The 26,637-nt window shown below is 38.1% G+C and overlaps 1 protein-coding gene across 1 annotated transcript in view; it reads left to right on the forward strand.

Annotated features, from left to right (window-relative positions):
* FRMD4B (FERM domain containing 4B) overlaps positions 1-26,386 on the forward strand; it is a 707,344-nt gene extending 680,958 nt beyond the window's left edge. Inside the window, exons 18-23 of the mRNA XM_053720679.1 lie at positions 6,637-6,693; positions 7,246-7,372; positions 9,547-9,666; positions 12,089-12,873; positions 22,068-22,191; positions 25,540-26,386. Coding sequence (XP_053576654.1) covers positions 6,637-6,693; positions 7,246-7,372; positions 9,547-9,666; positions 12,089-12,873; positions 22,068-22,191; positions 25,540-25,666 — 1,340 coding nt within the window. The 3' untranslated portion in view covers positions 25,667-26,386. The remainder of the gene's footprint in view (positions 1-6,636; positions 6,694-7,245; positions 7,373-9,546; positions 9,667-12,088; positions 12,874-22,067; positions 22,192-25,539) is intronic.
* The last annotated feature ends 251 nt before the right edge of the window (positions 26,387-26,637 follow it).

Consider the following 26,637-nt stretch of genomic DNA (forward strand, 5'->3'; position numbering starts at 1 on the left):
GTTAGTGACCACTGCCCTATAGTACTGCAGGCTTAGTGTATGTATATATGTGCGTTAGTGACCACTGCCCTATAGTACTGCATGCTTAGTGTATGTATATATGTGCGTTAGTGACCACTGCCCTATAGTACTGCAGTGCTTAGTGTATGTATATATGTGCGTTAGTGACCACTGCCCTATAGTACTGCAGTGCTTAGTGTATGTATATATGTGCGTTAGTGACCACTGCCCTATAGTACTGCAGTGCTTAGTGTATGTATATATGTGCGTTAGTGACCACTGCCCTATAGTACTGCAGTGCTTAGTGTATGTATATATGTGCGTTAGTGACCACTGCCCTATAGTACTGCAGGCTTAGTGTATGTATATATATGTGTTAGTGACCACTGCCCTATAGTACTGCAGGCTTAGTGTATGTATATATGTGCGTTAGTGACCACTGCTCTATAGTACTGCAGGCTTAGTGTATGTATATATGTGCGTTAGTGACCACTGCCCTATAGTGCTGCAGTGCTTAGTGTATGTATATATGTGCGTTAGTGACCACTGCCCTATAGTACTGCAGTGCTTAGTGTATGTATATATGTGCGTTAGTGACCACTGCCCTATAGTACTGCAGTGCTTAGTGTATGTATATATGTGCGTTAGTGACCACTGCCCTATAGTACTGCAGGCTTAGTGTATGTATATATGTGCGTTAGTGACCACTGCCCTATAGTACTGCAGTGCTTAGTGTATGTATATATGTGCGTTTGTGACCACTGCCCTATAGTACTGCAGTGCTTAGTGTATGTATATATGTGCGTTAATGACCACTGCCATATAGTACTGCAGGCTTAGTGTATGTATATATGTGCGTTAGTGACCACTGCTCTATAGTACTGCAGTGCTTAGTGTATGTATATATGTGCGTTAGTGACCACTGCCCTATAGTACTGCAGGCTTAGTGTATGTATATATGTGCGTTAGTGACCACTGCCCTATAGTACTGCAGTGCTTAGTGTATGTATATATGTGCGTTAGTGACCACTGCCCTATAGTACTGCAGTGCTTAGTGTATGTATGTATGTATGTGCGTTAGTGACCACTGCCCTATAGTACTGCAGGCTTAGTGTATGTATATATGTGTGTTAGTGACCACTGCCCTATAGTACTGCAGTGCTTAGTGTATGTATATATGTGCGTTAGTGACCACTGCCCTATAGTACTGCAGGCTTACTGTATGTATATATGTGCGTTAGTGACCACTGCCCTATAGTACTGCAGTGCTTAGTGTATGTATATATGTGCGTTAGTGACCACTGCCCTATAGTACTGCAGGCTTAGTGTATGTATATATGTGCGTTAGTGACCACTGCCCTATAGTGCTGCAGTGCTTAGTGTATGTATATATGTGCGTTAGTGACCACTGCCCTATAGTACTGCAGTGCTTAGTGTATGTATATATGTGCGTTAGTGACCACTGCCCTATAGTACTGCAGTGCTTAGTGTATGTATATATGTGCGTTAGTGACCACTGCCCTATAGTACTGCAGGCTTACTGTATGTATATATGTGCGTTAGTGACCACTGCCCTATAGTACTGCATGCTTAGTGTATGTATATATGTGCGTTAGTGACCACTGCCCTATAGTGCTGCAGTGCTTAGTGTATGTATATATGTGCGTTAGTGACCACTGCCCTATAGTACTGCAGTGCTTAGTGTATGTATATATGTGCGTTAGTGACCACTGCCCTATAGTACTGCAGGCTTAGTGTATGTATATATGTGCATTAGTGACCACTGCCCTGTAGTACTGCAGGCTTAGTGTATGTATATTTGTGTGTTAGTGACCACTGCCCTATAGTACTGCAGTGCTTAGTGTATGTATATATGTGTGTTAGTGACCACTGCCCTATAGTACTGCAGGCTTAGTGTATGTATATATGTGCGTTAGTGACCACTGCCCTATAGTACTGCAGTGCTTAGTGTATGTATATATGTGCGTTAGTGACCACTGCCCTATAGTACTGCATGCTTAGTGTATGTATATATGTGTATTAGTGACCACTGCCCTATAGTACTGCATGCTTAGTGTATGTATATATGTGTATTAGTGACCACTGCCCTATAGTACTGTAGGCTTAGTGTATGTATATATGTGCATTAGTGACCACTGCCCTATAGTACTGCATGCTTAGTGTATGTATATATGTGTATTAGTGACCACTGCCCTATAGTACTGCATGCTTAGTGTATGTATATATGTGTATTAGTGACCACTGCCCTATAGTACTGTAGGCTTAGTGTATGTATATATGTGCATTAGTGACCACTGCCCTATAGTACTGTAGGCTTAGTGTATGTATGTATATATGTGCGTTAGTGACCACTGCCCTATAGTACTGCAGTGCTTAGTGTATGTATATATGTGCGTTAGTGACCACTGCCCTATAGTACTGCAGGCTTAGTGTATGTATATATGTGCGTTAGTGACCACTGCCCTATAGTACTGCAGGCTTAGTGTATGTATATATGTGCGTTAGTGACCACTGCCCTATAGTACTGCAGTGCTTAGTGTATGTATATATGTGCGTTAGTGAACACTGCCCTATAGTACTGCAGGCTTAGTGTATGTATATATGTGCGTTAGTGACCACTGCCCTATAGTACTGCAGGCTTAGTGTATGTATATATGTGCGTTAGTGACCACTGCCCTATAGTACTGCAGTGCTTAGTGTATGTATATATGTGCGTTAGTGACCACTGCCCTATAGTACTGCAGGCTTAGTGTATGTATATATGTGCGTTAGTGACCACTGCCCTATAGTACTGCAGGCATAGTGTATGTATATATGTGCGTTAGTGACCACTGCCCTATAGTGCTGCAGGCTTAGTATATGTATATATGTGCGTTAGTGACCACTGCCCTATAGTACTGCAGGCTTAGTATATGTATATATGTGCGTTAGTGACCACTGCCCTATAGTACTGCAGGCTTAGTGTATGTATATATGTGCGTTAGTGACCACTGCCCTATAGTACTGCAGGCTTACTGTATGTATATATGTGCGTTAGTGACTACTGCCCTATAGTACTGCAGTGCTTAGTGTATGTATATATGTGCGTTAGTGACCACTGCCCTATAGTACTGCAGGCTTAGTGTATGTATATATGTGCGTTAGTGACCACTGCCCTATAGTACTGCAGTGCTTAGTGTATGTATATATGTGCATTAGTGACCACTGCCCTATAGTACTGCAGGCTTAGTGTATGTATATATGTGCGTTAATGACCACTGCCCTATAGTACTGCAGTGCTTAGTGTATGTATATATGTGCGTTAGTGACTACTGCCCTATAGTACTGCAGTGCTTAGTGTATGTATATATGTGCGTTAGTGACCACTGCCCTATAGTACTGCAGGCTTAGTGTATGTATATATGTGCGTTAGTGACCACTGCCCTATAGTACTGCAGGCTTAGTGTATGTATATATGTGCGTTAGTGACCACTGCCCTATAGTACTGCAGGCTTAGTGTATGTATATATGTGCGTTAGTGACCACTGCCCTATAGTACTGCAGTGCTTAGTGTATGTGTACAGTATATGTGTGTTAGTGACCACTGCCCTATAGTACTGCAGGCTTAGTGTATGTATATATGTGCGTTAGTGACCACTGCCCTATAGTACTGCAGGCTTAGTGTATGTATATATGTGCGTTAGTGACTACTGCCCTATAGTACTGCAGGCTTAGTGTATGTATATATGTGCGTTAGTGACCACTGCCCTATAGTACTGCAGTGCTTAGTGTATGTATATATGTGCGTTAGTGACCACTGCCCTATAGTACTGCAGGCTTAGTGTATGTATATATGTGCGTTAGTGACCACTGCCCTATAGTACTGCAGGCTTAGTGTATGTATATATGTGCGTTAGTGACCACTGCCCTATAGTACTGCAGGCTTAGTGTATGTATATATGTGCGTTAGTGACTACTGCCCTATAGTACTGCAGTGCTTAGTGTATGTATATATGTGCGTTAGTGACCACTACCCTATAGTACTGCAGGCTTAGTGTATGTATATATGTGCGTTAGTGACCACTGCCCTATAGTACTGCAGGCTTAGTGTATGTATATATGTGCGTTAGTGACCACTGCCCTATAGTACTGCAGGCTTAGTGTATGTATATATGTGCGTTAGTGACCACTGCCCTATAGTACTGCAGTGCTTAGTGTATGTGTACAGTATATGTGTGTTAGTGACCACTGCCCTATAGTACTGCAGGCTTAGTGTATGTATATATGTGCGTTAGTGACCACTGCCCTATAGTACTGCAGGCTTAGTGTATGTATATATGTGCGTTAGTGACTACTGCCCTATAGTACTGCAGGCTTAGTGTATGTATATATGTGCGTTAGTGACCACTGCCCTATAGTACTGCAGTGCTTAGTGTATGTATATATGTGCGTTAGTGACCACTGCCCTATAGTACTGCAGGCTTAGTGTATGTATATATGTGCGTTAGTGACCACTGCCCTATAGTACTGCAGGCTTAGTGTATGTATATATGTGCGTTAGTGACCACTGCCCTATAGTACTGCAGGCATAGTGTATGTATATATGTGCGTTAGTGACCACTGCCCTATAGTGCTGCAGGCTTAGTATATGTATATATGTGCGTTAGTGACCACTGCCCTATAGTACTGCAGGCTTAGTATATGTATATATGTGCGTTAGTGACCACTGCCCTATAGTACTGCAGGCTTACTGTATGTATATATGTGCGTTAGTGACCACTGCCCTATAGTACTGCAGTGCTTAGTGTATGTATATATGTGCGTTAGTGACCACTGCCCTATAGTACTGCAGGCTTAGTGTATGTATATATGTGCGTTAGTGACCACTGCCCTATAGTACTGCAGTGCTTAGTGTATGTATATATGTGCATTAGTGACCACTGCCCTATAGTACTTCAGGCTTAGTGTATGTATATATGTGCGTTAGTGACCACTGCCCTATAGTACTGCAGGCTTAGTGTATGTATATATGTGCGTTCGTGACCACTGCCCTATAGTACTGCAGGCTTAGTGTATGTTATATATGTGCGTTAGTGACTACTGCCCTATAGTACTGCAGTGCTAGTGTATGTATATATGTGCGTTAGTGACCACTACCCTATAGTACTGCAGGCTTAGTGTATGTATATATGTGCGTTAGTGACCACTGCCCTATAGTACTGCAGGCTTAGTGTATGTATATATGTGCTTTAGTGACCACTGCCCTATAGTACTGCAGGCTTAGTGTATGTATATATGTGCGTTAGTGACCACTGCCCTATAGTACTGCAGTGCTTAGTGTATGTGTACAGTATATGTGTGTTAGTGACCACTGCCCTATAGTACTGCAGGCTTAGTGTATGTATATATGTGCGTTAGTGACCACTGCCCTATAGTACTGCAGGCTTAGTGTATGTATATATGTGCGTTAGTGACTACTGCCCTATAGTACTGCAGGCTTAGTGTATGTATATATGTGCGTTAGTGACCACTGCCCTATAGTACTGCAGTGCTTAGTGTATGTATATATGTGCGTTAGTGACCACTGCCCTATAGTACTGCAGGCTTAGTGTATGTATATATGTGCGTTAGTGACCACTGCCCTATAGTACTGCAGGCTTAGTGTATGTATATATGTGCGTTAGTGACCACTGCCCTATAGTACTGCAGTGCTTAGTGTATGTATATATGTGCGTTAGTGACCACTGCCCTATAGTACTGCAGGCTTAGTGTATGTATATATGTGCGTTAGTGACCACTGCCCTATAGTACTGCAGTGCTTAGTGTATGTATATATGTGCGTTAGTGACCACTGCCCTATAGTACTGCAGTGCTTAGTGTATGTATAAATGTGTGTTAGTGACCACTGCCCTATAGTACTGCAGGCTTAGTGTATGTATATATGTGCATTAGTGACCACTGCCCTATAGTACTGCAGTGCTTAGTGTATGTATATATGTGTGTTAGTGACCACTGCCCTATAGTACTGCAGGCTTAGTGTATGTATATATGTGCGTTAGTGACCACTGCCCTATAGTACTGCAGGCTTAGTGTATGTATATATGTGCGTTCGTGACCACTGCAGTGCTGCAAAACTAAACAGATGCTACAATCAGAAATTAAATTCATATAAATTGACTAAATCCATACAATTATACTTTTTGTTTTCACATAAAACGTTGAGATACACTAAATTAACCGTTTATTAAACCATCTAAATACAGCACTTAAAGAGATAAAAGCAAATATTTTAACTGTCCCAGATTTCTGGGGACAGTCCTGAATCAGTTCATTTTACCACATCTCGGTACATTGATCTCTGCAGTGCTCAGTATGTAAAGATCAAGTTATGTCTGTGTAATACCAGTGTCAATTTGCTTTGTAATCAAAATGTAGAATTTTGACCCCTGTTAGAATTGTAATAAGCAGGAGTCCTGTATAATCTACTCACACATTAATTTCATATACAACCTCCTCTTGCCTATTAATCACTGTGTAAATGTTCTATTTATAATCATTGTATTTTGTAATGATCACAGCACTATCTGCAGTCTTCTTGTGTAGTTTACTAATAATACATTTGTTGTTGAATTTCAGATGACATTATTCCGTCAGAGAGTAGTTCCCTGTCTGATACCACCACGCTGGATGATGGTAAGTCTTATTATTAAATGATTATTTGTTATACACACACCTGCATCCAGCGCACCTTTAGGACATATTTACTGCTTAAGCAAATGCAGAGCTAACAGATTTGTGCTGCTGTGATCTGATGTGAGGGCAATGTCACCACTTGTGTCAAATACAGGAAGTGCTGCAATTATACTGAACTGTGACTACCTGCCAGTCGACAAACAAACGATTTATCAACCATATTTTACAAAAGCTAAGGTTAAAAAAAATATATATGTTTGGGACGTTTCTTTAGTTCTTTTTTAACACTATCGCACAATGTCCTTTATGTAAGGCGTGTCCTTTATTTGCACTGCAAACACTTATCAATTTGCTCGTGCCTAAAATAAGTTCCTTTAATACAATTTATTTAGACGTGGCCGTAATCTGCTGAGTGCTTTTGTGTCCTAGCTGAATACTTCAGTAGTATTCTTAGCTCAGTAAATACTACAGCTCGCACAACAGGTAGATGAACCTCATCACACTATTTATGTATTTGTTCATTCTTATCACCCATCTCTGCTTTGTCACCAGATGACTCACTTTATCTGCACGGACAGATATTGGGCTCCACACAGAATTCTCCCAAATTCCGACTGCCCAAATCTCTTTCCAGAAAATCCTCCCTCAATGATCAGTTTTCAGACCTGCGCCTGTCAAGGTATAGTACATGTGGCTGTTTCCCATATGTGCACGAGCCTGGTAGAACCGCATCAAGCTGTGTCTGCTTAGCCACTTCCGTTTCTGTCCACCAAGAGTAGCTTGAGGGGTTTCTATGTTTTAGGCAAAATATTTAAATATTTGTGATAATTTATGATCACACTTAAAGGGACATAAAACCACAAATTCTTTCATAATTCTGCTAGAGAATACAACTTTAAAAAAGTTTCCAATTTATTTCTATTATCAAATTGACTTTGTTCTTTTGGTACTCTTTGTTTAAGAGAATACTTAGGTAGGTTGCATGACTGGAGCACTATATGGGAGCAGTGCATACTACTGTTAAAAGCATTGTTGCAAAACTGCTGCTATATAGTGCTCTAGTCGCGTGCACGCTCTTGAGCCCACCTACATAAACCATACTGAATTGTTGGGTTTTTCATGTGCCTTTAACAAGTACATGGTATGATTTGATTTTCTCAGTCTAAAAGAGGGTGTTGTCCCTATCAGCCAGTGAACAGTGATACTGCAGTATCCATTGTGCATAAGAAAGCATTTTCTGCTAGTTTAAATGTAAACAGATTTTACCTATTGAAAGAGACAGTCAACTCAATTTTTTAATTGTTTTAAAACATAGATAATCCCTTTATTACCCATTCCACAGTTTTGCACAGAAAGCACAGTTATATTAAAGGGACACTGAACCCAAATTTTTTCTTTCGTGATTCAGAATTTTAAGCAAATTTCTAATTTATTCCTAATATCAATTTTTCTTTGTTCTCTTTATTTTAAAAGCAGTAATGTAAATCTTAGCAGCCAGCCCATTTTTTTGTTCAGCACCATGGATAGTGCTTGCTTATTGGAGGCTTACATTTACCCACCAATAAGCAAGCATAACCCAGGTTCTCAACCAAAAATGGGCCGGCTCCTATGCATCACATTCCTGCTTTTTAAATAAAGATAGCAAGAACGAAGAAAAATTGATAATATGAGTAAATTAGAAATATGCTTAAAATTGCTGCTCTATCTGAATCACAAAATAAAAAATGTGGGTTTAGTGTCCATTTAATATACTTTTTACCTCTATGATTACCTTGTATCTAAGCCTCTGTAGACTGCTCCTTATCTCAGTTATATTAATATAATTTTTACATCTGTGATTACCCTGTACCTAAGCCTCTGCAGACTGCCCCTTATCTCAGTTATATTAATATACTTTTTACCTCTGTGATTACCTTGTATCTAAGCCTCTGCAGACTGCCCCCTTATCTCAGTTATATTAATATACTTTTTACCTCTGTGATTACCCTGTATCTAAGTCTCTGCAGACTGCCCCATTATCTCAGTTATATTAATATACTTTTTACCTTTGTGATTACCCTGTATCTAAGCCTCTGCAGACTGCTCCTTATCTCAGTTATATTAATATACTTTTTACCTCTACAGAGGCTTAGATACAAGGTAATCATAGAGGTAAAAAGTATATTAATATGACTGAGATAAGGAGCAGTCTACAGAGGCTTAGATACAAGGTAATCATAGACTGCTCCTTATCTCAGTCATATTAATATACTTTTTACCTCTGTGATTACCATGTACCTAACCCTTTGCAGACTGCTCCTTATCTCAGTTATATTAATATACTTTTTACCTCTGTGATTACCTTGCATCTAAGCCTCTGCAGACAGCCCCCTGATTACATGACTTTGTCTATTTACTTGCAATTAAGCCAAATAGTGCTGTGTTGTTAGAATCCGCGGTTGTGAGGCTCACATGAACTAGCTTCCCCTGATGTGAAAAGCAAATAAAAAAGCATGTGATAAGAGGCTGTCTGTAGCGGCTTAGAAACAGGCAGAAATGTAGAAGTTTAAAGCTTATAAAGTATATTAATATAACAGTGTTGGTTGTGCAAAGCTGGGGAATGGGTAGTAAAGGCGATATCCATCTTTTTAAACAATAATACAAGAGAATATTGTTGCAGTTATAGTGCAGAGCATAATATATTTGCACCTTTCATAGACTAAGCGTTACAGAAAGCTTATTCTAAACCATTTTGGGCCATGTAGCCTAAGAATAAGTTTCATAGTAATATAATCAAGCAGTTCTCTTATTTTCAGGAAATGATTCTTCTATATTTGATATTTAATGTTCTCTTTTCTTTTTCTCTTGCCACAGAGATCCGTCTTCCACGCACAGCAGCCCGTATAAAACTCCAGAGAGAAAATCTCATGGGGGCCGCAGCATGCCGTCCACCCCCGTGCTAACACGCAACGCATACAGCAGCAGCCACCTCCAGTAAGTAACTGCAGCTCCGTGTTTATCCTACAGAACATGATATCTTAAAGGGACACTGTACTGTAAAATCCCTTTCCCCTTAAAGGGACACTAAAGTCAAAATTAAACTTTCATGATTCAGCTAAAGCATTTAATTGTAAAAAACTAGTTACAGATTTTATAATGTATGGAAAATTGTTCATTTAGGTTTATTTTTGTATATGAAATATCTGTATCAGCTCATTTTACACCACAACCCAATGAAATGGGCTGAGCTTACAGGGAGAGCAGACCTCATTAGTTTGTCTTTGTATATTTACACAAATCTTCCTTATCTTATCTCTCTATACACAATGAGACCAATAATTAGAATTAGAGAAAAAATGGAAAATAAGCATTTTAATAACTCTCTGTCCAACCCCCACTGGAAGCATTATTTTCTTTTCTTGTTTCCATAGCTATTTCAAATTACAAAATCAAGGTAAAGGAGCTGTGTGTAAACAATTTAATACACCCCATCAAATAAAATGGATAATTGGAAACACATTAAAGAACATTAAAAAAATCACAGTACACTCCCTTTTAATTTAGGGTTAATTTAATTAAGTCTATACCTAAGTCTCCCAGAGGGACTCAAGAGCTTTAGTGGTTGATTACAGGTACCTCATAAATTACAGATGTTATTATGCTATATAGATAACGTTTTGTTTCCCAGGGGGACACACCTTGAAAAAGATTTGAATATGTTTAAAGCTTTTGCTGTGACCAGTTTAGGGCAGATATAAATGAGATCCTGCACTGATCAAACAATCACTGTGTTGCATGTTCAATTGTTAGAATGTATAACCTGTACCCAGAAATCTGAGCAGGCTCTGCAGGAAGCTTATTAGCTAATACAAGTTACCTCAAGTGTTGAGGAAATATTTGAACTGTGATTAAATTACTAATAATATATAATTTTGAAACAAAATAAAGAAACACATTCTATTCTGGTGTCACTGTATAAGTATATAAGGCACTAGTAGACGTGTGTATATATAAGGCACTAGTATACGTATATATAAGGCATTAGTGTGTGTGTGTGTGTATGTATATATATATATATATATATATATAGCACTAGTATACATATATATAAGTCACTAGTGTACACATATATAAGGCACTAGTATACGTATATATAAGGCACTAGTGTATGTGTATGTGTGTGTATATATATATATATATATATATATATATACACGTATATATAAGGCACTAGTGTGTGTATATATATATATATATATATATATATATATATATGGCACTAGTATGCGTGTATATATAAAGCACTAGTATACGTATATATAAGGCACTAGTATGCGTATATATGGCACTAGTATACATATATATAAGGCACTAGTATGCGTATATAAGATATAAGGCACTAGTATATGTATATATAAGGCATTAGTGTGTGTGTATGTGTATATATATATATATATATATATATATATGCCACTAGTATATGTGTATATATAAGGCATTAGTGTGTGTGTATATATATATATATAGATAGATAGATATGGCACTAGTATACATATATATAAGGCACTAGTATACGTATATATATATAAGGCACTAGTATACGTATATATATATATATATATATATATATATATATAATATATATATGGCACTAGTATACGCATATATATAAGGCACTAGTATATGTGTATATATATATATAAGGCACTAGTATGCGCATATATATATATATATATGGCACTAGTATACATATATATAAGGCATTAGTATACGTATATATAAGGCACTAGTATACGTATATATAAGGCACTAGTATACATATATATAAGGCACTAGTATACATATATATATATATAAGGCACTAGTATACATATATATATATATATATATATATATATCACTAGCATATGTATATATAAGGCACTAGTATACATATATGGCACTATTATACATATATGGCACTAGTATACGTATATATAAGGCACTAGTATACGTATATATATATATATATATATATATATATATATATATATATATATATGGCACTAGTATATGTAAGCAATGTGGACAGATTGTGCTTTGGTATGAAAAAAGAGATGGAAGGCAAAATTAAACTTTCATGATTCAGACAAAGGCTGCAATTTTACAAAACTACAAAAAATGTATTTACTACTGTAGAAATGCTTTAAATATAGATCTCAAGACACATGCACTCCCTTGAGCCTACTTAAGTAGGCTCTCATTAAAAGGATCTACGTTTTAACCAAGGGTACCAAGAGGGGGTAAATTAGAAAGTAATGTGCTCTCTCTGAATCATAAAATTTGAATTTTGACTTCCACACACCTTTAATTAGACTGACTGAACTTTGTCTAATAACTGTGACTAATTAATGATTCATTTTGGATTCTTTTTTAGCAATGAAGGCACGCCTCACTACAACAGACAGAGGCGAGGCAGCTTGGAATCACATACGCCACTGGTTTGCGAAACTACTGATGGGAAAGCCACAGTCACCCTCTCCAAAAGTCACAGAAGTAACAGCACAGAAGTTCTAGATGATGGGTCATCGTACACCAGCCAATCAAGTTCTGAGTACTACAGTACTCCCCCAAAACAACACCCTTGCTACAATACGCAGACTCTGGATAACCGCTCACGGGACCGTAGGAGGCACAAAAAACAGAATTTCTCCACTACTAGCTCAGGGAGTATGCCGAATTTAGCACAGAAGGACGCTCGAAACAGTGTCTACCAAATGGCTCAGAACCAACCTTCCTCAAGTTATTATATTACCGGATACAGCGGTTACCCTGATGGAGACCCCTATTATAATGGAGCTTATATTTATGAAAACGACACAGAGGGACAGTATAGCGTAAATCCCTTGTATCGTACATCCGTGCCCTATGGATATGATCATTACAGAGATGCACGATATGACGGAGATCAGTTTATACCTCACAACCCCTATGCAACGCTAAGGCTTCCAAGAAAAAAACCTGCAAAAACAACTGAACAAATAACCAAAAATATCCACAAAGCCATTGTAGCAGAGCATTTGCGCGGATGGTACCAGCGAGCCTCGTGCCACAAAGACAACACCCACGAAACGGTTGAAACAGATTGGGGATCCCAGAGAAGCTTGTGTTTTTCTTCCACGCAAGTCCCATCTTCTCCCAGAGCTCCCTCATGTGCATCAGGTATAAATATTTTATAAATATATAATAATATTCTCAAAAATTTTTGTTTTCTTCACTTTATTTTCTTGTTACAGCAATTTTAAGGAATTCACTTAGATGTTATTGAAATGAAATCATTAACTACGTAGAATAAATTATGTAGAAAATAAATTGACAATTTAATATTTAAGGGACAGTAAAGTAAAAATTTCACTTTAATGATTTAGTGTGTGTCGTTTTAAACTTTACATCTATTGTCAATTTGTTTTCTTCTCTTTGTATCCTTTTTTTAAAAGCATACCTACGTTGGCTAAAATCAGAATTGCACTGCTGGGAGCTGTTGATTGGTGGCTGCACAGATGTGCCTCTTGTCATTTGCTCACCGGATACCAGATGTACTCCGTCTAACAGTTCATCGCTGCTTCTGAATTATGTTCTCTTGCAGGAGATAAAACAATAGGTATCTGAGGCATAGTGTTAGTTATGTGCTCTTGCAGGAGATAAAACAATAGCTATCTGAGGCATAGTGTTAGTTATGTGCTCTTGCGGGAGATAAAACAATAGGTGTCTGAGGCATAGTGTTAGTTATGTGATCTTGCGGGAGATAAAACAATAGGTATCTGAGACATAGTGTTAGTTATGTGCTCTTTCAGGAGATTAACACTATGCCTCAGATACCTATTGTTTTATCTCCTGCAAGAGCACATAGCTAACACTATGCCTCAGATACCTATTGTTTTGTTATGTGCTCCTGCAGGAGATAAAACAATAGGTGTCTGAGGCATAGTGTTAGTTATGTGCTCTTGCAGGAGATAAAACAATAGGTATCTGAGGCATAGTGTTAGTTATATGCTCTTGCAGGAGATAAAACAATCGGTCTCTGCGGCATAGTATAATGTGCTCTTGCAGGAGATAAAACAATAGGTATCTGAGGCATTGTGTTAGTTATGTGTGCTTTCAGGAGATAAAACAATAGCTATCTGAGGCATAGTGTTAGTTATGTGCTCTTGCAGGAGATAAAACAATAGCTATCTGAGGCATAGTGTTATGTGCTCTTGCAGGAGATAAAACAATAGGTATCTGAGGCATAGTGTTAGTTATGTGCTCTTGCAGGAGATAAAACAATAGCTATCTGAGGCATAGTGTTAGTTATGTGCTCTTGCAGGAGATAAAACAATAGCTATCTGAGGCATAGTGTTAGTTATGTGCTCTTGCAGGAGATAAAACAATAGGTGTCTGAGGTATAGTGTTAGTTATGTGCTCTTGCAGGAGATAAAACAATAGGTATCTGAGGCATAGTGTTAGTTATGTGAGTTATGTGCTCTTGCAGGAGATAAAACAATAGATGTCTGAGACATAGTGTTAGTTATGTGCTTTTGCAGGAGATAAAACAATAGGTGTCTGAGGCATAGTGTTAGTTATGTGCTCTTGCAGGAGATAAAACAATAGGTGTCTGAGGCATAGTGTTAGTTATGTGCTCTTGCAGGAGATAAAACAATAGGTATCTGAGGCATAGTGTTAGTTATGTGCTTTTGCAGGAGATAAAACAATAGGTGTCTGAGGCATAGTGTTAGTTATGTGCTCTTGCAGGATATAAAACAATAGGTGTCTGAGGCATAGTGTTAGTTATGTGCTCTTGCAGGAGATAAAACAATAGGTATCTGAGGCATAGTGTTAGTTATGTGCTCTTGCAGGAGATAAAACAATAGGTATCTGAGGCATAGTGTTAGTTATGTGCTCTTGCAGGAGATAAAACAATAGGTATCTGAGGCATAGTGTTAGTTATGTGCGCTTTCAGGAGATAAAACAATAGGTGTCTGAGGCATAGTGTTAGTTATGTGCTCTTGCAGGAGATAAAACAATAGCTATCTGAGGCATAGTGTTAGTTATGTGCTCTTGCAGGAGATAAAACAATAGGTGTCTGAGGCATAGTGTTAGTTATGTGCTCTTGCAGGAGATAAAACAATAGCTATCTGAGGCATAGTGTTAGTTATGTGCTCTTGCAGGAGATAAAACAATAGGTATCTGAGGCATAGTGTTATGTGCTCTTGCAGGAGATAAACAATATGTGTCTGAGGCATAGTGTTAGTTATGTGCTTTTGCAGGAGATAAAACAATAGGTGTCTGAGGCATAGTGTTAGTTATGTGCTCTTGCAGGAGATAAAACAATAGCTATCTGAGGCATAGTGTTAGTTATGTGCTTTTGCAGGAGATAAAACAATAGGTGTCTGAGGCATAGTGTTAGTTATGTGCTCTTGCAGGAGATAAAACAATAGCTATCTGAGGCATAGTGTTAGTTATGTGCTTTTGCAGGAGATAAAACAATAGGTGTCTGAGGCATAGCGTTAGTTATGTGCTCTTGCAGGAGATAAAACAATAGGTATCTGAGACATAGTGTTAGTGATGTGAGTTATGTGCTCTTGCAGGAGATAAAACAATAGGTGTCTGAGGCATAGTGTTAGTTATGTGCTCTTGCGGGAGATAAAACAATAGCTATCTGAGGCATAGTGTTAGTTATGTGCTTTTGCAGGAGATAAAACAATAGGTGTCTGAGGCATAGCGTTAGTTATGTGCTCTTGCAGGAGATAAAACAATAGGTATCTGAGACATAGTGTTAGTTATGTGAGTTATGTGCTCTTGCAGGAGATAAAACAATAGGTGTCTGAGGCATAGTGTTAGTTATGTGCTCTTGCGGGAGATAAAACAATAGGTGTCTGAGACATAGTGTTAGTTATGTGCTCTTGCAGGAGATAAAACAATAGGTATCTGAGGCATAGTGTTAGTTATGTGAGTTATGTGCTCTTGCAGGAGATAAAACAATAGCTATCTGAGGCATAGTGTTAGTTATGTGCTCTTGTAGGAGATAAAACAATAGGTGTCTGAGGCATAGTGTTAGTTATGTGCTCTTGCAGGAGATAAAACAATAGCTATCTGAGGCATAGTGTTAGTTATGCGAGTTATGTGCTCATGCAGGAGATAAAACAATAGCTATCTGAGGCATAGTGTTAGTTATGCGAGTTATGTGCTCTTGCAGGAGATAAAACAATAGGTGTCTGAGGCATAGTGTTAGTTATGTGCGCTTTCAGGAGATAAAACAATAGGTATCTGAGGCATAGTGTTAGTTATGTGCTCTTGCAGGAGGTAAAACAATAGGTATCTTAGGCATAGTGTTAGTTATGTGCGCTTTCAGGAGATAAAACAATAGGTATCTGAGGCATAGTGTTAGTTATGTGCTCTTGCAGGAGGTAAAACAATAGGTGTCTGAGTCATAGTGTTAGTTATGTGCGCTTTCAGGAGATAAAACAATAGGTGTCTGAGGCATAGTGTTAGTTATGTGCTCTTGCAGGAGGTAAAACAATAGGTGTCTGAGTCATAGTGTTAGTTATGTGCGCTTTCAGGAGATAAAACAATAGGTGTCTGAGGCATAGTGTTAGTTATGTGCTCTTGCAGGAGATAAAACAATAGGTATCTGAGGCATAGTGTTAGTTATGTGCTCTTGCGGGAGATAAAACAATAGGTGTCTGAGGCATAGTGTTAGTTATGTGCTCTTGCGGGAGATAAAACAATAGGTGTCTGAGGCATAGTGTTAGTTATGTGCTCTTGCAGGAGATAAAACAATAGCTATCTGAGGCATAGTGTTAGTTATGTGCTTTTGCAGGAGATAAAACAATAGCTATCTGAGGCATAGTGTTAGTTATGTGCTTTTGCAGGAGATAAAACAATAGGTGTCTGAGGCATAGTGTTAGTTATGTGCTCTTGCAGGAGATAAAACAATAGGTATCTGAGACATAGTGTTAGTTATGTGAGTTATGTGCTCTTGCAGGAGATAAAACAATAGGTGTCTGAGGCATAGTGTTAGTTATGTGCTCTTGCGGGAGATAAAACAATAGGTGTCTGAGACATAGTGTTAGTTATGTGCTCTTGCAGGAGATAAAACAATAGGTATCTGAGGCATAGTGTTAGTTATGTGAGTTATGTGCTCTTGCAGGAGATAAAACAATAGCTATCTGAGGCATAGTGTTAGTTATGTGCTCTTGTAGGAGATAAAACAATAGGTGTCTGAGGCATAGTGTTAGTTATGTGCTCCTGTAGGAGATAAAACAATAGGTATCTGAGGCATAGTGTTAGTTATGCGAGTTATGTGCTCATGCAGGAGATAAAACAATAGGTGTCTGAGGCATAGTGTTAGTTATGTGCGCTTTCAGGAGATAAAACAATAGGTGTCTGAGTCATAGTGTTAGTTATGTGCTCTTGCAGGAGATAAAACAATAGGTATTTGAGGCATAGTGTTAGTTATGTGCTCTTGCAGGAGATAAAACAATAGGTGTCTGAGGCATAGTGTTAGTTATGTGCGCTTTCAGGAGATAAAACAATAGGTATCTGAGGCATAGTGTTAGTTATGTGCTCTTGCAGGAGGTAAAACAATAGGTATCTTAGGCATAGTGTTAGTTATGTGCGCTTTCAGGAGATAAAACAATAGGTATCTGAGGCATAGTGTTAGTTATGTGCTCTTGCAGGAGGTAAAACAATAGGTGTCTGAGTCATAGTGTTAGTTATGTGCGCTTTCAGGAGATAAAACAATAGGTGTCTGAGGCATAGTGTTAGTTATGTGCTCTTGCAGGAGATAAAACAATAGGTGTCTGAGTCATAGTGTTAGTTATGTGCGCTTTCAGGAGATAAAACAATAGGTGTCTGAGGCATAGTGTTAGTTATGTGCTCTTGCAGGAGATAAAACAATAGGTATCTGAGGCATAGTGTTAGTTATGTGCTCTTGCGGGAGATAAAACAATAGGTGTCTGAGGCATAGTGTTAGTTATGTGCTCTTGCGGGAGATAAAACAATAGGTGTCTGAGGCATAGTGTTAGTTATGCGAGTTATGTGCTCATGCAGGAGATAAAACAATAGGTGTCTGAGGCATAGTGTTAGTTATGTGCGCTTTCAGGAGATAAAACAATAGGTGTCTGAGTCATAGTGTTAGTTATGTGCTCTTGCAGGAGATAAAACAATAGGTATTTGAGGCATAGTGTTAGTTATGTGCTCTTGCAGGAGATAAAACAATAGGTGTCTGAGGCATAGTGTTAGTTATGTGCGCTTTCAGGAGATAAAACAATAGGTATCTGAGGCATAGTGTTAGTTATGTGCTCTTGCAGGAGGTAAAACAATAGCTATCTGAGGCATAGTGTTAGTTATGTGCGCTTTCAGGAGATAAAACAATAGGTGTCTGAGGCATAGTGTTAGTTATGTGCTCTTGCAGGAGATAAAACAATAGGTGTCTGAGTCATAGTTTTAGTTATGTGCGCTTTCAGGAGATAAAACAATAGGTGTCTGAGGCATAGTGTTAGTTATGTGCTCTTGCAGGAGATAAAACAATAGGTATCTGAGGCATAGTGTTAGTTATGTGCTCTTGCGGGAGATAAAACAATAGGTGTCTGAGGCATAGTGTTAGTTATGTGCTCTTGCGGGAGATAAAACAATAGGTGTCTGAGGCATAGTGTTAGTTATGTGCTCTTGCAGGAGATAAAACAATAGCTATCTGAGGCATAGTGTTAGTTATGTGCTCTTGCAGGAGATAAAACAATAGGTGTCTGAGGCATAGTGTTAGTTATGTGCTCTTGCAGGAGATAAAACAATAGCTATCTGAGGCATAGTGTTAGTTATGTGCTTTTGCAGGAGATAAAACAATAGCTATCTGAGGCATAGTGTTAGTTATGTGCTCTTGCAGGAGATAAAACAATAGCTATCTGAGGCATAGTGTTAGTTATGTGCTCTTGCAGGAGATAAAACAATAGGTGTCTGAGGCATAGTGTTAGTTATGTGCTCTTGCAGGAGATAAAACAATAGGTGTCTGAGGCATAGTGTTAGTTATGTGCCCTTGCAGGAGATAAAACAATAGGTATCTGAGGCATAGTGTTAGTTATGTGTTTTGGGCAGATCATATTTCATACCTCTGTGCTTCACTGAAAATAAATCTATAACCATTTACCTTGGACAGATAATCTTTTATTAAAGTTTGCCTTCCACACAAAAATCTGTACCTTTTGTGTCTTGAGCAGGTAACATTGTAAAATTCTGTGCCAATGTCCCTAAGGCTCATAATATGATATAGCAATGTGCTTAGACTTGGTTATTTTCCATAGCAAAGTATTTTGTGCAAATAATACACAAAAGCTGTATCCCCTGGGCAGATATTATGTGTGCCTGATATATAATAATATTCCAGTGCTCTTTGTTTTTGGCAGTTAACGTTATATAGAAAAGTTCCTTGTACAAATAATATTTAATTAGTGTGCACCTCTGGCAGTTTATTTACCCATGAGTCTTTATCAGGTAATACTCAACACGTGTGCGGTTTATTTACCCATGTGTCTTTAGCTGATAATGCGCTACACGTGTGCAGTTTATTTACCCATATGTCTTTAGCTGATAATACTCTACACGTGTGCAGTTTATTTGCCCATGTCTCTTTAGCAGATAATGCTCTACATGTGTGCAGTTTATTTACCCATGTGTCTTTAGCTGATAATGCTCTACACATGTGCAGTTTATTTACCCATGTGTCTTTAGCTGATAATACTCTACACGTGTGCAGTTTATTTACCCATGTGTCTTTAGCTGATAATGCTCTACACATGTGCAGTTTATTTACCCATGTGTCTTTAGCAGGTAATGCTCTACATGTGTGCAGTTTATTTACTCATGTGTCTTTAGCAGGTAATGCTTTACACGTTTGCAGTTTATTTACTCATGTGTCTTTAGCAGGTAATGCTCTACATGTGTGCAGTTTATTTACCCATGTGTCTTTAGCTGATAATGCTCTACACGTGTGCAGTTTATTTACCCATGTGTCTGTAGCAGGTAATGCGCTACACGTGTGCAGTTTATTCTTTACCCATGTGTCTTTAGCACATAATGTGCTACACGTGTGCAGTTTATTTACCTATGAGTCTTTATCAGGTAATACTCTACACATGTGCAGTTTATTTACCCATCTGTCTTTAGCTGATAACGCTCTACACGTGTGCAGTTTATTTACCCATGTGTCTTTAGCTGATAATGCTCTACACGTGTGCAGTTTATTTACCCATGTGTCTTTAGCAGATAATGCGCTACACTTATGCAGTTTATTCTTTACCCATGTGTCTTTAGCTGATAATGCTCTAGACGTGTGCAGTTTATTTACCCTTGTGTCTTTAGGTGATAATACTCTACACGTGTGCAGTTTATTTACCCATCTGTCTTTAGCTGATAATGCTCTACACGTGTGCAGTTTATTTACCCATCTGTCTTTAGCTGATAACGCTCTACACGTGTGCAGTTTATTTACCCATCTGTCTTTAGCTGATAACGCTCTACACGTGTGCAGTTTATTTACCCATGTGTCTTTAGCTGATAATGCTCTACACGTGTGCAGTTTATTTACCCATGTGTCTTTAGCTGATAATGCTCTACACGTTTGCAATTTATTTACCCATGTGTCTTTACCAGATAATGCGCTACACTTGTGCAGTTTATTCTTTACCCATGTGTTTTTAGCTGATAATGCTCTACATGTGTGCAGTTTATTTACCCTTGTGTCTTTAGGTGATAATGCTCTACACGCGTGCAGTTTATTTACCCATGTGTCTTTAGCTGATAATACTCTACACGTGTGCAGTTTATTTACCCATGTGTCTTTAGCAGGTAATGCTTTACACGTGTGCAGTTTATTTACCCATGTGTCTTTAGCTGATAATGCTCTACACATGTGCAGTTTATTTACCCATGTGTCTTTAGCTGATAATGCTCTACACGTGTGCAGTTTATTTACCCATGTGTCTTTAGTTGATAATGCTCTACACGTTTGCAGTTTATTTACCCATGTGTCTTTAGCTGATAATAGTCTACACGTGTGCAGTTTATTTACCCATGTTTCTTTAGCAGATAATGCTCTACATGTGTGCAGTTTATTTACCCATGTGTCTTTAGCAGATAATGCTCTACACGTGTGCAGTTTATTTACCCATGTGTCTTTAGCTGATAATACTCTACACGTGTGCAGTTTATTTACCCATGTGTCTTTAGCTGATAATGCTCTACACGTGTGCAGTTTATTCTTTACCCATGTGTCTTTAGTTGATAATGCTCTACACGTGTGCAGTTTATTTACCCATGTGTCTTTAGCAGATAATGCGCTACACTTGTGCAGTTTATTCTTTACCCATGTGTCTTTAGCTGATAATGCTCTACACATGTGCAGTTTATTTACCCTTGTGTCTTTAGGTGATAATGCTCTACACGTGTGCAGTTTATTTACCCATGTGTCTTTAGCTGATAATACTCTACACGTGTGCAGTTTATTTACCCATGTGTCTTTAGCAGGTAATGCTTTACACGTGTGCAGTTTATTTACCCATGTGTCTTTAGCTGATAATGCTCTACACGTGTGCAGTTTATTTACCCATGTGTCTTTAGCTGATAATGCTCTACACGTGTGCAGTTTATTCTTTACCCATGTGTCTTTAGTTGATAATGCTCTACACGTGTGCAGTTTATTTACCCATGTGTCTTTAGCTGATAATAGTCTACACGTGTGCAGTTTATTTACCCTTGTGTTTTTAGCAGGTAATGCGCTACACTACACGTGTGCAGTTTGTCTTCCAGTACCCAGTTTGTTAAAAAAAAAGCCTTTTTTATATACAGTGTATATATATATATATATATATATATATATAAATGAATAAATTGCTTTCAGTGCTTGAAAACCCTGATGACGTACAGGGTACGTCCTTGGTCATTAAGTGACTTTTTTGTAGGACGTACCCTTAAGGGGTTAAAGTGACACGAAACGCACATTTTTTTCTTTCATGATTCAGATACAGCTTGTGATTTTGAATAACTACAATTTATTTCTATTATCGAATGTGTTTCAGTCTCTTTGTATCCTTTGTTGAAAAGTATATCTAGATAGGCTCAGAAGCTGCTGATTGGCAGCTGCACCTATGCCTCTTTTGATTGGCTTTCAGCTAGCTCTCGAGTGCATTGCTGCTCCTTCAACAAAGAAAACCAAGAGAATGAGTCAAATTAGATAGAACATAAAATTGTAAACAACTTTCCAATTTACTTCTATCTGAATCATAAAAAAAAAACCATTTGGGTTTCATGCCCCTTTAAGAATTTGATGGGAAAAAAATTGTGTTGTGACAGAAGATTAAATCTTTATCTTTTTTTTATTTCAGTGTCTTCCACAAGCACAACTGCAAGTCGCCGGATCCAGAACAGCACCATGGGATACAACACGGTATCTCATCCTATGTATACTAGTTACACTACTGCGTATAGCAGCACAACATTACCGAGCAGGTGAGGCGCCTGTGCTGTTAGAGCTGCTTTTGTAACCTCCCATATTTCCCTATTTCTGAGACTTGTGTCCCTCTGAGACAGCCTTATGTTCCTATTTGCAGAATTTCCCCTAGACCCGCCCACAATCTTCCCCAACATGCCCACAATCTGCCCGACCCGCCCACAATCTTCCCCAACATGCCCACAAACCTGCCCCGACCCGCCCCACAAACTGCCCAGAAACACCACAATATGCCCGACCCGCCCACAGACTACCCAGAAACACCCACAATCTGCCCGACCCCGCCCACAAACTACCCAGACCCGCCAACAATCTGCCCAACATGCCCACAATCTGCCCGACCCGCCCAAAAACTGCCCAGAAACACCCACAAACTGCAATTAAAAAATCAGCTCCTGCACTACAGAAAACATGTTTGGAGGGGATGAGTCACTACAATAAAGAAAATGGGGAGACGTATTGGGTGAGGGAACCCCTACACTACAGAAAATATTTATAAATAAAATAATAAAAAAAAAACTAGGTACTGGCAGACAGCTGCTAGTACCTAAGATGGCTGCCACTAGTGGGAGGGTTAGAAAGCAGTTTGGAAGGGATCAAGAAGGATCCCTACACTGCAGGGGGAAAAAAGCCCTAAATTTCAGACTGTCTGCCAGTATGTAAGATGGTGGTGAGGAGCGTGCGGGGGGGCTGTTTAAGAGGGATCAGGGAGGTGTCAGGTGAGAGGGTGATCCCTACACTACAATACTATTACCCATACCAGCTAACTAATTAAGCCATTCACTGCTGGGAATTTCAGAAAAGCCATGCATGTCTGCGATTTCTGAACAAAAAAGATCCCAGAGACGCTTTTACAACCATTTGTGTTCTGACTGTACAAGCTGTATGTAAATAATTTAGTAAGAAACCAAAACATTTTTTAAAAAGTTAACAATTTTTAATATATGATTTCATTTGACCACAAATTGGTGACATGAAATATAACAAAACACTACATAAATATTAATAAATAAATTAAATAAAAACTGGGAACTGGCAGACAGCTATTAATTATTTTATATTGCAATCTCAAAGTGTTTCATATCCCTTTAAAGGTCCACTAAAGTCAAAATTAAAGTTTAAAGGGACATTAAACCCAATTTTCTTTCTCTCAAGATTCAGATAGAGAATGCCATTTTAAACAACTTTCTAATTTACTTCTATTATCTAATTTGCTTCATTCTCCTGCTATTCTTTCCTGAAAAGCATATCTAGATAGGCTCAGTAGCTGTTGATTGGTGCCTGCACATAGATGCCTCATGTGATTGGCTCACCCATGTGCATTGCTATTTCTTTAACAAAGGATATCTAAAGAATGAAGCAAATTAGATAATAGAAGTAAATTGGAATGTTGTTTAAAATTGTATTCTCTGTCTGAATCATTAAAGAATTTATTTGGGTATAATGTCCCTTTAATGATTCAGATAAAGCTTGTATTATAAAACGTGCACTCTCTTTTTATATGCACAGTTTTTTAGGCTCCACCTCCTACTGTTTATGTCTAAGTGCACAGAATATACCTATATGCATTATAAAACGTGCACAGTTTGTTAGGCTCCATCTCCTACTGTTTATGTCTAAGTGCACAGATTATACATTATTATTAAACGTGCACAGTTTGTTAGGCTCCACCTCCTACTGTTTATGTCTAAATGCACAGATTATACCTATATACATTATTATAAAATGTGCACAGTTTGTTAGGCTCCAGCTCCTACTGTTTATGTCTAAGTGCACAGATTATACATTATTATAAAATGTGCACAGTTTGTTAGGCTACAGCTCCTACTGTTTATGTCTAAGTGCACAGATTATACATTATTATAAAACGTGCACAGTTTGTTAGGCTCCAGCTCCTACTGTTTATGTCTAAGTGCACAGATTATACCTATATACATATTATAAAATGTGCACAGTTTTGTTAGGCTCCACCTCCTACTGTTTATGTCTAAATGCACAGATTATACTATATACATTATTATAAAATGTGCACAGTTTGTTAGGCTCCAGCTCCTACTGTTTATGTCTAAGTGCACAGATTATACCTATATACATTATTATAAAATGTGCACAGTTTGTTAGGCTCCACCTCCTACTGTTTATGTCTAAGTGCACAGATTATACCTATATAAATTATTATAAAATGTGCACAGTTTGTTAGGCTCCACCTCCTACTGTTTATGTCTAAGTGCACAGATTATACATTATTATAAAACGTGCACAGTTTGTTAGGCTCCAGCTCCTACTGTTTATGTCTAAGTGCACAGATTATACCTATATACATTATTATAAAACGTGCACAGTTTGTTAGGCTCCACCTCCTACTGTTTATGTCTAAGTGCACAGATTATACCTATATACATTATAAAACGTGCACAGTTTGTTAGGCTCCACCTCCTACTGTTTATGTCTAAGTGCACAGATTATACCTATATACATTATTATAAAATGTGCACAGTTTTTTAGGCTCCACCTCCTACTGTTTATGTCTAAGTGCACAGATTATACCTATATACATTATAAAACGTGCACAGTTTGTTAGGCTCCACCTCCTACTGTTTAAGTCTAAATGCACAGATTATACCTATATACATTATTATAAAATGTGCACAGTTTGTTAGGCTCCACCTCCTACTGTTTATGTCTAAATGCACAGATTATACCTATATACATTATTATAAAATGTGCACAGTTTGTTAGGCTCCACCTCCTACTGTTTATGTCTAAATGCACAGATTATACATTATTATAAAACGTGCACAGTTTGTTAGGCTCCAGCTCCTACTGTTTATGTCTAAGTGCACAGATTATACCTATATACATTATTATAAAACGTGCACAGTTTGTTAGGCTCCACCTCCTACTGTTTATGTCTAAGTGCACAGATTATACCTATATACATTATTATAAAATGTGCACAGTTTGTTAGGCTCCACCTCCTACTGTTTATGTCTAAGTGCACAGATTATACCTATATACATTATAAAAAGTGCACAGTTTGTTAGGCTCCAGCTCCTACTGTTTATGTCTAAGTGCACAGATTATACCTATATACATTTTGTGATTGGAAAATTTGATTAATATTAAAATGTGCCAGAAAATATTCTGCTAATTTCAAAAGGAAAGTAAGTTCTATTGCGTTGTCTTTTCATTGTGTATTTGGTAATTATTTAACTCTACTGTATTTAGAGGTCCTTTAATATCTCTGAATGTTGTGGGACAATGAATGTTACATATTTATTGATATGGCAGCTGTTAGATGTTACTGTTCCTCAAGCTTGGCTAATACAAGACTTTTTTATTTCTAGAGCTTTATACACTTACGCTACTCAGTTGGAAGGAACTTCAGACATTGTCCCATTATCCGATGGACAACTTCCTGCAGATGAAGACCTCTTGTGGCATGAAGATTCCAAGCCAGGAACTTTAGTATGAAATAATATTTGGTGACATCTCCAACCACCAACCTCCCGTGCCTTGCACAGTTTGCAATTTTTCTAATCCACCAAGGATCTAAAATCATTTAAACCAACTGGACTCCACTTACAGTTCCAAACTGATGGGATTGGCAAGGCACAAACGCACCCTTTCTAGCACTTGACTTTTTATTTTCTTCACAAAGACGACAAGCACTTTGCGGAACTTGTGTGAACAATTTTGTAAGGAAAATCTCAGAAACTGTGAAAACGGAAAACGATGTTAAAAAAAAAAAAAAACACCATTTTATCTCAAGAGCACAAAATACAGAGGATGGTGAATCGATTAATCGCCAAAGTTGGGCTCAAACAAAGAAATTGACAGTATTGGAGTTTAAAAGTGAAGGATTTTAAAACAGCAGCAAACAAGAGGCTTGTGGTCTATTTATTTAGTTTTCTTAGCGCCACTCAAGTTGTATCTGAGAGTTTAGTTTGTAACAATCGTGTAAATATTGGGACTGTACATAGGGCGAGGGAGACTTTTATTACTTGCTTCCGTCACCACTTGCTTTAAGAACAAGGTACAGATGTTTTTTTATCTGTTCATCAAACATTTTATATGGAATGCACAATGATCTGCTGGCCAGGTATCACAACCATTCACTTTTATTATTTGCAATAGAAAGGCATTGGCTCAGATGTCAGTATTTGGTTATAATATAATAAGACTACAGTCAAACCGTTGTCGTGTGTTTGTTTTTACATTAACATAATAATTTAGATTTTCAGTAAATCTGTTATTTCTTTCATCAGATGGTGAGAGTCCATGAGTCGTCATGTGTGGGAACATTCCCCTCCTGACCACTAGGAGGAGGCAAGAGAAACCCCAACAAAACAGGGCTTTAAATCCCTCCCATTAGACACCCCAACACAACAGGGCTTTAAATCCCTCCCTATAGACACCCCAACACAACAGGGCTTTAAATCCCT

The sequence above is a fragment of the Bombina bombina genome, chromosome 7 (genome assembly GCF_027579735.1).
Source record: "Bombina bombina isolate aBomBom1 chromosome 7, aBomBom1.pri, whole genome shotgun sequence".
In the NCBI taxonomy this organism is placed as follows: Eukaryota; Metazoa; Chordata; class Amphibia; order Anura; family Bombinatoridae; genus Bombina; species Bombina bombina.